General features: G+C 41.8%; 1 protein-coding gene and 1 long non-coding RNA gene across 2 annotated transcripts; one reads left to right on the forward strand and one right to left on the reverse strand.

Moving 5' to 3' along the window:
* Positions 1-5,682: 5,682 nt before the first annotated feature.
* On the reverse strand, positions 5,683-15,793 carry LOC111870165. Its single transcript, XM_033753701.1, has 5 exons — positions 15,615-15,793; positions 10,120-10,342; positions 9,257-9,468; positions 7,897-8,183; positions 5,683-6,373 (listed from the first exon to the last, which is right to left on the reverse strand). The coding sequence occupies exons 1-5, from the start codon at positions 15,724-15,726 to the stop codon at positions 6,263-6,265; spliced, it is 945 nt and encodes a 314-aa protein (XP_033609592.1). The 5' UTR covers positions 15,727-15,793; the 3' UTR covers positions 5,683-6,262.
* On the forward strand, positions 11,916-13,598 carry LOC111870171. The gene is made up of 2 exons (XR_002843805.2): positions 11,916-12,094; positions 12,221-13,598. It is a non-coding gene; the product is annotated as an uncharacterized LOC111870171 (long non-coding RNA).
* Positions 15,794-16,356: the final 563 nt, after the last annotated feature.

A 16,356-nucleotide genomic window follows, 5' to 3' on the forward strand; every position in this document is an offset into this window, starting at 1 on the left:
AGGAGGGAAGTATTGTACAATATTCTGATAGAGTTTGGGATACCCATGAAACTAGTTAGGTGGATTAAAATGTGTTTAAACGAAACATATAGTAAAGTCCATGTAGGTAAACACTTGTCTCATAAATTTCCTATCCAGAATGGTCTAAAACAAGGAGATGCTTTATCGCCACTCCTTTTCAACTTTGCTTTAGAATATGCAATTAGGAATGTCCAGGGAAACCAGGTGGGACTGAAATTAAAAGGGATATATCTGCTGTTGGCCTATGCCGATGTTGTGAATCTACTGGGTGATAATCTTTAACTGACGCAGGCAAAGAGATTGGTCTAGAAGTAAATACAGAGAAAACTAAGTATATGTTGCTGTCTCGTCACCAAATGCAGGGCAAAATCATGACATAAAGATAGGAAACAGATGTTTTGAAAATGTGGAACAGTTCAGATATTTGGGGACAACGATAACAGATCGGAACCTGATTCAGGAGGAAATAAAAAGGATATTGAACTCGGGTAATGCTTGCTACCATTCAGTGCAGAACCTTTTGTCTCCTCGTCTGCTGTCCAAAAACATAAAAATTAGATATACAAAACTGTAATTTTGCCTGTGGTTTTGTTTGGGTGTGAAACTTGGTCTCTGACATTAAGGGAGGAACATAGACTGAGGGTGTTTGAGAACAAGGAGTTGAGGAGAATATTTGGACCGAAGAGAGATGAAGTGACAGGAGGTTGGAGGAAACTGCATGATGAGCTTCATAACTTGTACTCTTCTCCAAGTATAATTAGAATGATCAAGTCAAGGAGGATGACGTGGGCAGGGCATGTGGCACGTTTGGAGGAGTCAAGGAATGCGTAAAGGATATTGGTGTGAAAGCCAGAAGGAAAGAGACCACTGGGAAGACCAAGGTGTAGGTGGGTGGACAATATTAAAATGGATCTTAGAGAGATAGGATGGGATGTTATGGATTTGATAGATCTGGCTAAGGATAGGGACCAGAGGAGGGCTCTTGTGAACACGGTACTGAACGTTCGGGTTCCATAGAATGCTGGGAAATTCTTGAGTAGCTGCAGAATTTACGGCTCCTCCAGAAGGGCTCAGCTCCATGAGTAAGCAAAAACGGTCTTACAAATGGTCTCATCTTTTTCTCTATTTGAAAACCTGTCCTAGCATAATTTCATATTCTGTCCGTCTCATTGTCTTTTATCTGCTCTTCCTAATATTTCACGAATAATACAGATTATAAAGAGCGTCACTTTGTAATTTTCCCCTTTTTCCGCTCACGTCCGCTCGCTTAGGCCCAAATATTCCCCCCTGCACCCTGTTCCCAGGCACCCTCACTTTAGCCTTTCCCTTGATAAGTAGTTCCAAGTTTCGCCGTCCTTAAAGCAGCACATATAGTTATAATTTCGTATATTTTAACTCTACATCGACTCAGGCACAAAGCGATTAAAACATATTAATTTTCTTTTTGGTGAGCAATAATGCTAGATTGTGCTTACCGTACGTTGTGACGAAACGAAGTGCCTCGTCATATGAGGCCTCAGGTACACACATATTTTGCTAACAAGACGTGCTGTACAGTATGCACGCCCGCTTGTACAATCGCATTACTTTTTATTTAATGATGGTAATACTATNCTTACAAATGGTCTCATCTTTTTCTCTATTTGAAAACCTGTCCTAGCATAATTTCATATTCTGTCCGTCTCATTGTCTTTTATCTGCTCTTCCTAATATTTCACGAATAATACAGATTATAAAGAGCGTCACTTTGTAATTTTCCCCTTTTTCCGCTCACGTCCGCTCGCTTAGGCCCAAATATTCCCCCCTGCACCCTGTTCCCAGGCACCCTCACTTTAGCCTTTCCCTTGATAAGTAGTTCCAAGTTTCGCCGTCCTTAAAGCAGCACATATAGTTATAATTTCGTATATTTTAACTCTACATCGACTCAGGCACAAAGCGATTAAAACATATTAATTTCCTTTTTGGTGAGCAATAATGCTAAATTGTGCTTACCGTACGCTGTGACGAAACGAAGTGCCTCGTCACGTGAGGCCTCAGGTACACACATGTTATGCTAACAAGACGTGCTGTACAGTATGCACGCGCGCTTGTACAATCGCATTACTTTTTATTTAATGATGGTAATACTATGGGCCTACACGTGCAGATACATTTTCCTATCGTTAAAATGAAATCAATAATCTAGAACTACGTTCATCATGAATAAGTAATGATACCATAGAGGCACTCGAAATGTACCGTGATGCCATTAAAATAAAATCAATAATTTAGTTCCAAAAGAATCATGAAATTCTGCAGTCAGCATTACGCAAAATTATTTTTTAATCTGCAGTATCCTGCATTGAACATTTTCGTAACAAACCTATTTTGTACGGTGAGAAGTTTGTATCCCCACGCCCAAACCCCAAGCTGAAGGACAACTCCTTGTCGGCTGTCCGAGACTGCTTATTCAATATATTTCTATCCTCTCTCCACATCTGAAGTGCGTCTCCATCCGCAACCTGAGGTCGCGCCGTGCCATTGTGACAAGGGACCCACATATTAAAGTCCATATAGGTAAATATTTGCCTGATAATTTTCGTATCCCGAATGGTTGAAGAAAACTGCATAATGAGGAGCTTCATAACTTGTACTCTTCTCCAAATATAATTAGAATGATCAAGTAGAGGATGATGAGGTTGGCAGGTCATGTAGCACGAGTGGTGAGAAGGGAAATGCATATAGGTAAAGCCAGAGGGAAGGAGACCAAGGCGTAGGTGAGTGAACAAAATTAAAATGGATCTTAGAGAGATAGGATGGGATAGTGTGGATTGGATTAATCTGGCTCAGGATAGGGACCAGTGGAGGGCTCTTCTGAACACGGTAATGAACCTTCGGGTTCCATAAAATGCTGGGAAGTTCTTGAGTAGCTACAGAATTTGCGGCTCCTCAAGAAGGGTTCAGCTGAATAAGTGAGTATCCTGCAGTAATATAAATTCACTATCTGAAACCTGACGAGACGGAAAGGTGGGTGGAGGGGGGAGTAGTGAGGAAAAATAACTTTCCGATTTTAAATTTCCCGGGCAATGGTAGAGGTGTTTGATCGGCGGTAAAAGAGTTGGAAATGAGAACGGTAAAAGTCTTGTCTGACTGTACGTACGTTTTGGAAGAGACTGTGGACCTGTCGTCTGACAGATTACTGTCAGATTACTGATTACTGACAGATTACTGATGAAAAAAAAGTCTAGGAAGTGTATTTTGTTACGGGCAGAGGAAGGAAATTGATCAAGGGCTTTATTACTTATCATTTTACTTTGGATACTAAAGTTTGAAAGGCTGCATTAGAGTGAAATTTTTATTTAGCACTGGTAAGGGCGAAATTTTAATGTTGCCATTGGTGTGGTGTGGGGAGATGCATGTGAAACATACAGGTCGATGTGCAATTTTGTTACTAGCTCACATATGTTCTAGAACCGAGGAATCCCACAGAAAACCGTGATCAAGTTGGGACCTTCGGTATGCAAACTGACTTCTAGCCAGGAGTCCGCCATTAAGTTACAAGAACCCTAACCTTGGTCGCTCTCTGTGCTGTTGCTTTGTATGCAGTACTTTTACACATTTTGTTTCGTGTGGATACTTTTGCATGCACATGCGCATGGCTATCTGGGACATGGTTAATTAACTGCGGAAGATATTCCAATGTTCTGCGAGCTCTGTTACTTACACCATGTAACACTGTCATCTTCTTCCTACTCCTCTCTTTCTCCGGTTCTCCGTTTCCTCCAGCGCGGGGAAGTGGTCAATGTGACCGCTTACGGACGGAACCTTCGGAAATATCCTCAGAATTCTGGATTCACTAACTTAGATCTTGTGTTTTCTTAATGTTTGTGCGGGGAGGGTGCAGATTTGTGTCTCGAATGATTTGTAGTTTTGGGACAGTGATTGCTTAACTTAAAATGAGATATATTCGTTGTTTCACTTTTTCGCTAATTGCTAAGGACTACGACACCCATCAAGAGTAGTTAGTTAGTTAGTTATTGGAGAGGGTGGGTTTCCCCATGCACTTAGACCTGTACTGGTCCATTATGCTTCCCTCTATGATTTCTACCAGTCTCTATATCCTACCGGTATTGGTGCTTACCATCAGTCCCGCCCAGCCAGCGAGACCGGCTCTACTAGCTGAGAGGTATCTATAATGCTTCCCCCATCTACCAGAGGTATTAGAGACTGCTGTTGGGCGGGAAACGTCCGTAATTTGGCTCAGTGACCTCCTTTGGAGATATGAGGTTCTTTTACGTGCCGTAAAGCTACGACACGGGACCCACGGCTTAAAGTCCCTCCCGGAGGACTTGTTCCCTGAATTTTTCCGCCCTTAAAAATTCGACGACCTCCGCCGGGTATTTGAACCCGCGTACTACGAGTCATGAGGTGGGAACGTTACCTCTAGACTACGGAGGCCGCTCACATCAAGAGTAACGAGCCTTACTAGGAACGCGAGTTGATATAGTCGCTTTGCATTTCTCGATCCAGTGGGACAGTCTTCAGATGTTAGTTGATAAAAGGAGATTGCATACTTGTAGATTGATATTATAAGGTCACGGGCTCGATTTCCGATGAGGTAATTAGATTTTTTCAATTTACCTAATCCTTCCAGCAGCACCATGGCTGACATCCTTACCGCCATCTGTGATCTGATTGTCTAGAAAATGTTGGAGCCTCGACGTCTCACAAACCTATGGCCCACCACGGCCTATTACAGGGATAGCGGTACATATTTTACCTATAATTATACATTCCTTTTACTTTCGCTTATGCTTTGCTCAGGGCGGATTACCTTGCAGGGAACGCAGACCGCACCGGTGGATCGCATTGTCCTGATTCTTAACTTTATCTTTCTCACTGCCTATTGACTTCTGTATAAAGTTTCACTTGGTTCTTGATGTAATATTTTATTAATCTCATTCCTATCTGTTCGAACTGGTGTTATGCTGGGTAATTTCGAAATTTTTAAATGTCTGTAATTTGCCGGTAAAAGTATCAGCAGCATACCCCAGACGGGGGAGGCGTGTAAACCGAAGAAGTGATCTGTAAATTACTAATGCCAATTGTGGAGGATCTATTTACAACAGGAAACAGTTTCCTTAGTCTGAAGTTTGCTTTGCGCAGGATGCAAAATGTTTGTGTCCTCTTTGTAAATTTTGATTCTGGTGTCCATCAGGATACTTTGTTTCGTTCATAGTTAAGAATCCTTACTGCAAGCATACTAGAGCGACAGTCAAGCAGGCGTTTGGAAAACAAAGTAACTCTGCCTTTCTATTAATATATATTCTCCATTTCCGGAATCAACAGAGGAAAAAGGCCTGTACCACTCTTTCTCTTCTCAATTTCGGTACTCTTATATGCTGCCTGATGGAACACTGGTATTCATATCAGCAGCACTGGTTAATGTTGTTTATGGAAACAGTCGCTGTTTACTGTGAGAACCATACGGAACACAAATAATATATAAAGATTCAGTTCGTACCTCACAGGAAACACACTACGTCTCCGCTACCCAGCCCAACCGGTTAATGCTGTTTATTGTGAGAACCATACGTTACACACAAATAATATTAAAAATCCAGCTCGTACCTCACAGGAAGCACATTACCTCTCCACTACAAAGCCCAACCGGTTAATTTTGTTTAGGGAAACAGTCGCTGTTATTTTTTTGTGATAAACCTACACATGAACTCTGTGGACAGAACTCATAATTTTGGTATGTTAAAGTAGGCGGTACATACAATTACCACTGTGCTATAAAGGGTTAGTAAGTCAATCATAATAAGAGCATCATGGCATTTCACTGTGGCATAACAGCAAACGTATTTAGAACAATTATAATTTACATTCGTATAATATAGTAATACAAGAGGAACGGTATATGTAGGAGAGCCTAGGAGTGCATGCATGTGGATGTATGAGTACATATTCTTCTCGGAAAGCATGGGACAGTCCTTAATTTTACAACATTACACCCGCCAGAGTGTGTCCGTCTTTACGATTCAGCTGGAACTTCTCTGAGTCGGTTAACTGTGTTCCCAGTTTTCATATTGTTTGTGTGTTCCAACTTTAAAACATAAACTGGGGCGGAGAGATGGGTTCCTCCCATGTCTGTCGTACTGTGGACAGGTCATTGAAACTACGGTAACTATTCTAAGTACTGTGTATCTGTGCCCACTATGCGACTGGCTGGGGTTTCGTTAAACATGTGTCGGACGCTTCATCCGCTTTGGACTGTGATCTCCACTTTCAGATATTTGTATATGAACACCTCCGATATGAAAACGAAGACAGATAGAGCCATTCCATAGCCCAGCAAGTAGAACGAGCCCTGAAAGGGAAGATTGAATGTATGTCAGCAAAACACAAAACATAACATTTATTTACATCAAGGATTCTCAAACTTTGTAATACCTCAATATCCTAACATAATACACAAATTTACCCGACCCCACGTCCCTGCCAATTAGCAAGAAGTGTAGTTCTACAAATGTTGCAGATCCCTGTCAGGCTGTTTCGTGGCAGCAGGAGCCTAGCTATACGGCTTCTATGCACCTGTAGTGCCCTGTAAAATGCTCCTGCTCAGTCGTAAATTTTTTTCCGGCTGGTGCTGCATCTTCCCATTACTTACCATGACTGTGCATGGATACAGCTGTACTTTTATTCTTGAGAACTCTGTGAACCCCCTCAAAATAGGCCACGAGAAATCCTGAGGGGACGATTGCATGATATTGTGGCGTATAGTGCCGTTGCTATCCAACAGTCAGTAGACGGAACATGCGTTGCTTGGTAGCATCTGGTAAACACGTCAACGATATCCGGGCTATCGCTAGGCAACAGGCCACAACAACAATAGAGAAACTGTTAGAGGCGGTGCTTTCTGTTGTGTCCGTCCCGAGGCTATATAGCGAGGACCCCAGGTCGGCTGAGTGAGTCAGTTGGGTGTTGGCAGTTCAGTTGAGCTCTGCAAGGGAGGCTAAGAAGAGATGGCAGTATAGATCAGTAGATCAGCTGACAAGAGTTTTGCAGGGGCGCCTGTGGCAAGAGGACCTGAGAGCGGGAAGCTGAAGAATCTCCACTGTTAGAAGCGAATGCTAGGGAACGGCTGTTGGAGAAACAGCAGGCCGGGAAAGACTTGGCGTTTAGTGATTTGTAAAGTGTGTAGATCAGCGATAGCGCTGTAATTACTTGTAGTTTCGAGTGGCGTGTATAAGTGGCCAGTAAATCCAATTCACGAACCCAAACCCTGTCTATAGTCATAGTAGATTAGCTGTTTGTTCTGCACATTTTGGGTGTCCTATTAAAAGTTTTAGAAATTTCAGGAGGTCATTAATTTGGTTACTTTTATTGAACAGCGTTATCTCAGCATGGACCGTTATTTTGCCAGAAGATAGAAGTCGGATCGAATTCAGAAAACGTATGTTGATATGAGACTTAGCTGATGGATAATGTACAAGATAGTAGGAGCAAAGATGAAGAAACTTAGGCAAAGCTTTCAGCCATCTGTGCTTTTCATGAAAATACTGCTTTGTCTCCACTCTTAATTAAGTAAGCAAACTAACTTCGTGAAACAGTTCTTAATAAGCCAGCAGTCATACGGCTCCTCAAGATATTCCCAGCTTCATTACCGCATTCTCCTGAGACCGCGACATCCCGCCCTGCTTTTGCAGTGAGGAGTTATTAGCTCCCCACTGAACAATGATGCTGGAGCGTACCCATTATAGGCCGTCTGCGACTGCTTATTCAGTATACTGGCAGCCACCCTCTATATCTGGAGTTCAACCCCTCCGCACACACCGTGCCTTTCTGACAAGGGACATGGATCGCGAGCCGTAGGTTACAGAGGCTACTGACCGTCACATGGCGAAGCAGGAGTTGTGTAGGGCCAGGGTCCACCTCCTTTCGGCTGTTGATGACGGAAAGCTGGCGTCTTGTGGACATGTAGCGCCTGACAGTGACGTCCTCCCAGTACAAGACCAGCCCCGTGTCACGCACCTTGTGGACTATAGAGTTGATGATCCCCATGTAGGGGGACCCCTTGCGCAGCATGAAGACGCAGTGCCCGTACACGTAGTCCTCCTTCATTACACGCAGCTTCTCCATCGTGTCTTCATTGATGAATGACGGCAGGAAAAAGTGACCTGCAGATTTCTTCACGGAATTACCATTTGCCTCGTCGAACTGATCGTCATGTGCGATGTAGGACGTTTCGGAGGGTTGTATTCAGGTGGTAGGTTGACCACAATAAGAATTGAATTATGCATTACGCCATGAAAACGTGCAGGCGTAGTTTCAAGCTTCCTTAACTTTATAATATCTTAAGATTTCTCATAAATTATTTTCAGATTGTGGTGTTTTCGTTTATGAAACCGGTAGTCTTTAAGCTGATACCGACGTTTCGAAAGGACTTACTTTATCTACAGGGTCGCACCTTTCAACTTTATTCCTGAAGATAGAGGCAGCAGGTTCGCCTGAAACGTCGGCATCCGCCTGCAAGAGTACACGGTATCATAATTCAGATGACCACAATCCACCGGATGGAGATTAATTGACAGCTTGACGCGGCGGGGAAGGGACAAATCGCTGTCTCTGTCGGGAATCGAACACCGGACGTATAGTATAACATGCAAAGGGCTCTGCGTTCTATCCCGACCGTTGCCTCTGATGTGTAAAATTGAAAAGAATAAAATGACATAGTCACAATCAGGGAGCATGAGATTGGCATGCAGGGGAAGGATCAGAAATGTTAGGGACTGAATAAAACAACGAAAGATTTCAGTCAGGACAGTCCATGTCCAAGATTCGAACGGGGACTGTCCGAATACGAGTCTCGAGCTTGAAAGCTACGGCATCAGCTCTGTGACGATCTTATTTTGCAGAGGAAGGAGATAACAGTACACACTTGATCGTCGACTTACGACCGACTTCCGTTCTGACTGACAGGTCGTAAGTCGATCTGGTCGTATGTCGGCCGTATATTTATTAACAGTATTTTTAACCTTTCCAATCTTTTTATCATCTTTATAATTTATTTTTAAAAACTTTTACATTTTAATCATCTTTTATTTTTCATTTTAAATACAGTAATGTTTTTATCTTTTACTTAGCGATGCTGTGCACATCTTCGCTTCTACGCCTAGGCTATCTGTACATACTGTGGTCGTAAGTCGCATAGGTCGTAAGTCGATGACCAAGTGTAATTTGATGCACTTACCGTTTTGCATCCTTTCAATTACGAAACCCATCTCCCCAGTAGCTGCTGCCTTTGTCAGGTACTCTTCATCTCCCTCAATGAAATTGCTTGCCAATCTCTTCATTTTTGGATCCAGAGACTGCTGCAAGAAGAACACGTATGCGACATCCATACCGCCCCATTTTATATTACGATCTGCCATCTCAGCTGGCGTTTCGATCGGAGGCTCATATCTGAAAACGTATGAAATTTTGTTTAGAAATGAACAAATTAGGAAATATGCTCCTAACATGTTGATTCAGGCGCCTTCACTTTCTTCTGTTCAAGGGTAAGCATCAGGAGAAACGCAAGGCTCGCGGAAATTGTAACTGACAGTATTTGGTCGCCTAAGTATTGGATTGTTACCCCCTGGAAAAGAATCCCTGGATGTCATATTTCAGGAGGATAGATGGGCCCCAAACGTGGTCTGTGGAAAAGAGAAAAATATTGTCCCTGCTGGGATTCGAACCCAGGCCTTCGAGCTTTTTGCTCGTCGCTATACCGACTGAGCTATACCGTTGCCTAATTCGTTCGAAATTAAATTAAGCGGGTTCTTGTATATGATGGTGTAAGGCCCGTTTAAAAGTCAACGGAAGGTCTTTTCATTTATCATGCAGATGTTCGTAATTTCATCTTTCTCCGGTATAATGAAGCAAGTTAAAGCTTCTGGTTTTCGTCGTTTGTTCGGTCTTCCAGTTAAATGTCTCGATGTTTCAAATTAAGCCATGCCCTCTTCCAGATCTTTTTACTTAAATATCCACTAATCATTCGCCACTGTACAGCGCGAGATACTGACAGCATCGTTAAATAGACAACAGTTAATTATAGACTGAAGTGAGACGAACCTCGGCAGAGTAAGCACAGACGCAAGGCCGGCGGAGTATCCCGTCGTCACCACGAAGTAGAAGAGAATGAGCCAAGTGACAAGATGGCGCATGGGCACGTGACGAAGGGTGCTGAAGTCGCGCTCGTCCGGTGGCACCTGCAGTACCAGTAGCCCCATTGTGCGAAATGCGCACTCCACCCACGTGGAGTACATGTTGACCACAGGTTTGCCTTCTCCTGACCCTGCCATTGAAGAAGAGTGTTTATTCGAAAGATTTGAAGGTCGATGCCCCATGGGAGACCAGGCCCGTTCTGAGTGGATCGAATCCAGCGGCAGGGACCAAATAGTGACGCCAAGGGACCGAGCAAGTTGGATCAAGCTCTGAAGGTTCTGACTTGTATTAGGGAGGTGCATGTTTCGGAATTCGGATGGGACACTAAATATCCTGACTGAGGTTTTCGCTCGTTTTCTCAGTCTGTCCAGGCAAATGCTGAGATAGCACCCAAAATTATGCCCGGGCTGCTTCCTTTCACAACTTTTCGATCATAATGTGCAAGGGAGAGTCAGTAAATAGGTATACATGGAAGCAAAACAGCTCTAATGGACGTAATAGGTTTTCTATGTCTATCACTAGGTACCAGCACAGTCAAGTTTCATGACAGTCTATGTAGCAGACGCGCATGCGTCTGTTCAGATACTAGTTTCAGTAGTCAAAATGGCGATCGTGCTTGAGGAATATAGTACAGAAGAGCAGCGTTGTGTTGTGCTATTTTATGGCCAAATGTATTCAACGCAAAGGATATTCACAACGAAACGTTTCTTGTTTACAGTGGGGAAGTGTTTGTCGCGTAAAGCGGTTCGCAACTGGGTGGTGAACGTTTAGCTGAAGACGAAGAGGTTGAAGAGGAAGTGCGGAAGTGGATGAGACAATAGTCAAAAGACTTCAATACTGCGGGTTTCAAAGCAATGGGGAAGTTGTATAAGTTTTCATTTCATGCATCCTGTTGTGTTATAATATATAACTTCTTTATTAAGACCGTCACAACACAACTATACCAAGATCAGTACCTCGTTTGGCTCTGCTACATGTTTCGGCTATTAATAGCCATCATCAGGCAAATACCTAACATATATACACCACTGACCTGCAGTATTAATAAAATTGGATACAATAATATTAATTATATTAAAATACTTGACGTAAATATACAATAAATAGGTTATATAAAACAAGAATAAAATTCTTCATTTGATGTTCTCATGGTCAACGAACAAAATCATAAAAACCAACGACTGACTCGATGATGTAAAGTATCGATTAAAGAATTTTATTATTGTTTTATACTATAACTTTTGTTTTATATAACCTATTTATTGTATTTTTACGCCAAGTGTTTTAATATAATTAATATTATTGTATGAAATTTTATTAATACTGCAGGTCAGTGGTGTATATATGTTAGCCACAGTGGCGTAGCATGAATACCGAAAGCAGGGAAGCAACTTTATATACGTGTATATAAATTTTTTCTACATACCCTATAGTTTCTATCTTCTATTTAAAAGAAAACAGCTAATAGTTTAATATGTATTGTATATTTAAGCTAATATATTAAAATAACACATAATTATCAACACAATTTTATAGCCATCAAATGACAGGGTTGTGAACCTGGAATATAATTAATGCTTACTTTATTGTTTATAATTCAGCTCGATTCTTCTGTTTTTCTTGGCAAACAGATCAATAACCTCATCTAGAAAGCTGGGTTTGGACTGCAGTTTGTTTAGGAAGGACTTTTCAATGTTCATCAAAGCCAGTGATGACAACCTATCCTGGTTCTGCGAATTTCTTAAGTAGTTTTTTAATCTCTTCAGAGCTGAAAATGAGCGTTCATCTGCAGCACTTGTCGCTGGTATTGTTAATACTAGCTCACATAATTTGAAGATTTGCGGGAAAACGCATGATAACTGAAGAGCATACATATATTGATGTAAGTCATACACACTATCTTTTGCCATATCTGGGTCCGAAAACATTACTAAAAGTTCACTCTTTAAGGCAACAAAGTCAAAAAATGCACCATAATTTTCTTTTAAACAGGAAAATGCTTTTTCAGGAAATGAGGTTCTATACATGGGAAAGTATCTGGCATCAAGAAGACTCAAGAAGAGGAGCGTAGCGTTCTCCGAAAATCTAACAGAGACATTCTGACACACGACATCAATAATTTCACAGAACAGCCGTTTATAGGAGTTTTTTCTTTCTTCTCCACTCATTGAGTCAATGCGAATTCTTTTGGGTCGAGTTGGGCCATTTGAATCGAAGACATTTTCCATTTCACTCCAAAGGTGGTCAAATCCTCCCCTTAATCTTTGCATGTGATGCTTAAATTCGTCTATTTTGGTATTGCAAAAAGCTATATCAGATCTCTTAGTTTGTAGGATTTTGAAAAGAGCGCCAGAATATGGAAAAATTGAAGAAAATATTTTCAGCATGAAATTGAAATCGAAATCCCTTAGAAGAGAGAGAAGTCCGCGTGCAGAAGAAATTGTTTCTACATCCCATTCTTCTGGTTCCTCTATTATAGACACAAGAAGATTCTCAATTCCTTCTCTGTATTCATGCACAGTTTCAGCAAGTCGGCTATGGTACTGCCATCGAGTAGGTGCGATAGAAGGAAATCTTTTCCTAAGGTGGGAATCCAATGCTTCAGTCCTTTTTGTGGACTTGGCAAAAAAAGTTCTAAAGCCAGAGAGAGTAGCAAAGAAGACCTTAACTTCCTTAATAAAACTAGCAGATTGTGCTAAGACTAAATTTAGTCTATGCGCATAACAATGAATAAAAATGGCGTTTGGGTACTGCTCGCGAATTTTTGCTTGTACTCCTGCATGTTGTGATGCCATAACAGCAGCACCATCATAAGTCTGTGCAATGAGTTTGGGACCACATTCAAAATCATTTAAAATCTCAAGAGCATGGTTAAACAAGGAATTGGCAGAACGGTCAGAGCTCACGTCTGTAAAACGCAGAAACCTTTCTTCAACATTGCCATCAGCTGTCACATATCGAAGAACTGAAGCCAACTGACACTTATTCATCACATCTGAAGTCTCATCAAGAATTAAAGAAACATAATTAGCCTTTGAAATTTCCTTTTTAATTTCCATTGTCATCAATTCAGATACAGAATGTATCAGTTCATTTTGGATGTCAGGAGAAGAACCACGGAAAGCAGTTGAAGACTCTAAATGATTGTGTAAATCAGAATCATAACGTGCCAGCATATTTAAAACCTCAATGTAATTTCCTCTATTAACAGATGCCACGCTTTCATCATGTCCCCGAAATGCTAAACCCTGAGAGCCCAGAAAACAAACTGCTGTAATTAATTGGCCTACAAATTTCCTGTTCTGTTTCACAGCTTCATTGTGTTTTTCAATTGACTGTTTGTATTGGCTGCTTAGAGAAAATTCAATCCTTCTGTTTTTACCAAACAGTGTAATTTCTTTAAGACAAGCAATGTGATTAACTGAATGCCCATGTCGTTTGCCAGATTTGTAAATGTTGTTAATGTCATTGTAACCAGCACTGTTAAACACGTGTTTTTCTTTAGAAAACAAGAGACAAGGCCAACAGAATAATTTGTTTAGTTTATCACACCCACACAACCATGGAATAGCCTCATATAAACTGGTATTGAAATGCCGTGTGCAAGATTTCACTTTTGTATGTAAAGTTAGATTAGGCTTAGGTGCACCTTCTTCTATTATCTTAAGTTTCTCATTATAACTGAGTGAACTGAACGGTGTTTGAAGAAGTTTTTCAATCACACAGTGGTTATCACATGAAAGTGTCATGTTTCTATTTTTAACTTAACAGCAATCACAAAAACACTGGTCATAAAGTTATAATTACGCAAAGCAAAACAAATTCTGTATCGAGAAAAATACAGAATAATAACTAAACTGACTTGTGCATAAATGAGACGCTAACACCTTCTGAAAACTAATACACACGCTTAACTGCCAGGTCACAGACTATTCTACTGCACTCTACTGCGAACTGCAATGCCTTACATCTGGCAACATTGCTGGAAGCACGAAGCTAGTAGCATACCATAACGGATAGCTCACTTACAGACAATATTGACATTGGTCAGCCAGTTAACACAGGGGAGGGTGGAAGCGAAAGACCTGCTGCTTCCGCGCGTGTTGCAATTTGAAGTACCCTGCATTTTTGAAGAAAATAACTGATCTATCCTGATAAATTGTTTATTTAACACATTAAAACTTGCAATATTCTCATTATATGTAATATATGTTCTCAGATTAATTAATATTTTGAAGTATGAAATATTTTTTCGAAATTGAAAAATTGCCAGAAATGTTCTTGGTTGCTTTTCTATAGGGAAGCAATGCTTCCACCACATCCATGTACCCTATGCCCCTGGTTAGCCATGTATTCGCCTGATGATGGCTATTAATAACTGAAACATGTAGCAGAGCCAAAACCAGGCACTGACCTTGATATAGTTGTGTTGTGACGGTTGTAATATAGAAGTTATAGTTGTATAAGTGTTGGTGGAAGATTTGTCGAGAAATTAATGATTTTTTCGTCGAGATTCGAAAATCACGAGTTTTACGTTTTATATCAATTTGTGGCCTATTTACTGACCCTCCTTCGTACTAATCAGTATATACTCGACCCTGCGTGTTCTGAACTATTGACTGTCTGTTGCATGGCGAGGATCCTTTGTCATATGAGGAGTGGGTTTGCATAGCTGTAACGCACTTGACTCGTGCTCAAGAGGTGTTCGGTTAGGATTTCGCGGTTTTCTTCAGTCCATCCAACTAAATGCCGTGATAGTACCTGTGACCATTTCCTTCTAAATCATTTTTAATTCGTCATTCATCTATCATCCTGCCAATCGACGTTATGTTGTCCATCTACTGATAACCTACCAAACACAAACTTTGTTCTATGCAGTTAATGATGCATAATGAGTTTAACGATTTGAAACACGAAGATCGCCAAAACTATATCGCATTTAAAAATTCAGTTTGTATGGCCTATTTCTGAGACAGGCGGTACCGTAGTTAGTTGGAAGGAGGAAGGCCGCGGGTTCGATTTCCAATGAGGGCATTGGATTTTCTCAATTTACCTAATCCTTCCAGCCACGCTATGACCCTGGACTCAGCCTGTAACAGAAATGAGTACCAGCAATATTCCTGGGGGGTTAAGGGCGGCCGGCGTGTAAGGCTGACAACCTAACCGCCATCTGTGAGCCGATTGTCTAGAAAATGTGGGAGCCTCGACGTCTCACAACCCTATGGTCCCCCACGGCCTGATACAAGCATAGCGTTACCTTTTTAGGATATATCTTGCAGTGTCAGGCTCAAAAGCAGAGCTTCTAGAGCACCAGAAAATGGTACGTATAATAACCGCCGTGTTGTAAGAAGGGTTTCGGGCCTGTGTCTACTTAACGACGTTACGTCCGGTCACATACCAACCTAATATCCTGACGCTGGCTCGGGAAGTCGCGTGGAGCGCCACCGTCGACACAACAAGGGAGAGACCCACCGCCGTCCACATGCTCGGACTGAACGGGTGGATTGGGACCATCCATCCTGGTAACAGCTTGGGCTTTGGTAACACTGTTGTGAGAGATGTCCTGAAATACACAGAACTGAAATACTTCAGCATCACAGTAAACTGTACAATCTATATAGAGCAAGTTTAGTTTCAGTTTCTTGGGGTGGAGTGAGACTGAGTCCACTAACTGGCCTCTTGTACCAGCCCAGGATGGTGATGAGTGTGGACCTGTCGTTGGAATGAGAATTGGTAGGGGGAACAGAAGTACTAGGACAGAAACTGCCCCAGTGCAATTTCGCCCACCACAAAGCCCACATCATTTGACCTAGGCTCGAACCATGGCCGCCGCAGTGGAAAATCGGCGACTAAACTCCTGAACTATGGCGCGGCCCATACAGCAAGCGTAATATAATTAGATTAGCCTGATTTACTTGAACAACAGACCGCTGCCTCCTCATACAATTCGTTCAGTACACGTTCATATTAATATTCGAGGCTCGTCATGTGGTGAAGATTCGTGTTTGGTGTTCTGGGTTACGGTACCGTGTAGTGTTCTGGGTAAAAGGTAAAGTTGTTCCTGTGCTTAACTAATTAAGCACTACGTCATGAAGGCGTATGGGGAAGTGGGTGTATAAATCCGGGTTTCCTTGAACTCGGCAC

The sequence above is a fragment of the Cryptotermes secundus genome, unplaced genomic scaffold (assembly GCF_002891405.2).
Source record: "Cryptotermes secundus unplaced genomic scaffold, Csec_1.0 scaffold734, whole genome shotgun sequence".
NCBI classification, from domain to species: Eukaryota; Metazoa; Arthropoda; class Insecta; order Blattodea; family Kalotermitidae; genus Cryptotermes; species Cryptotermes secundus.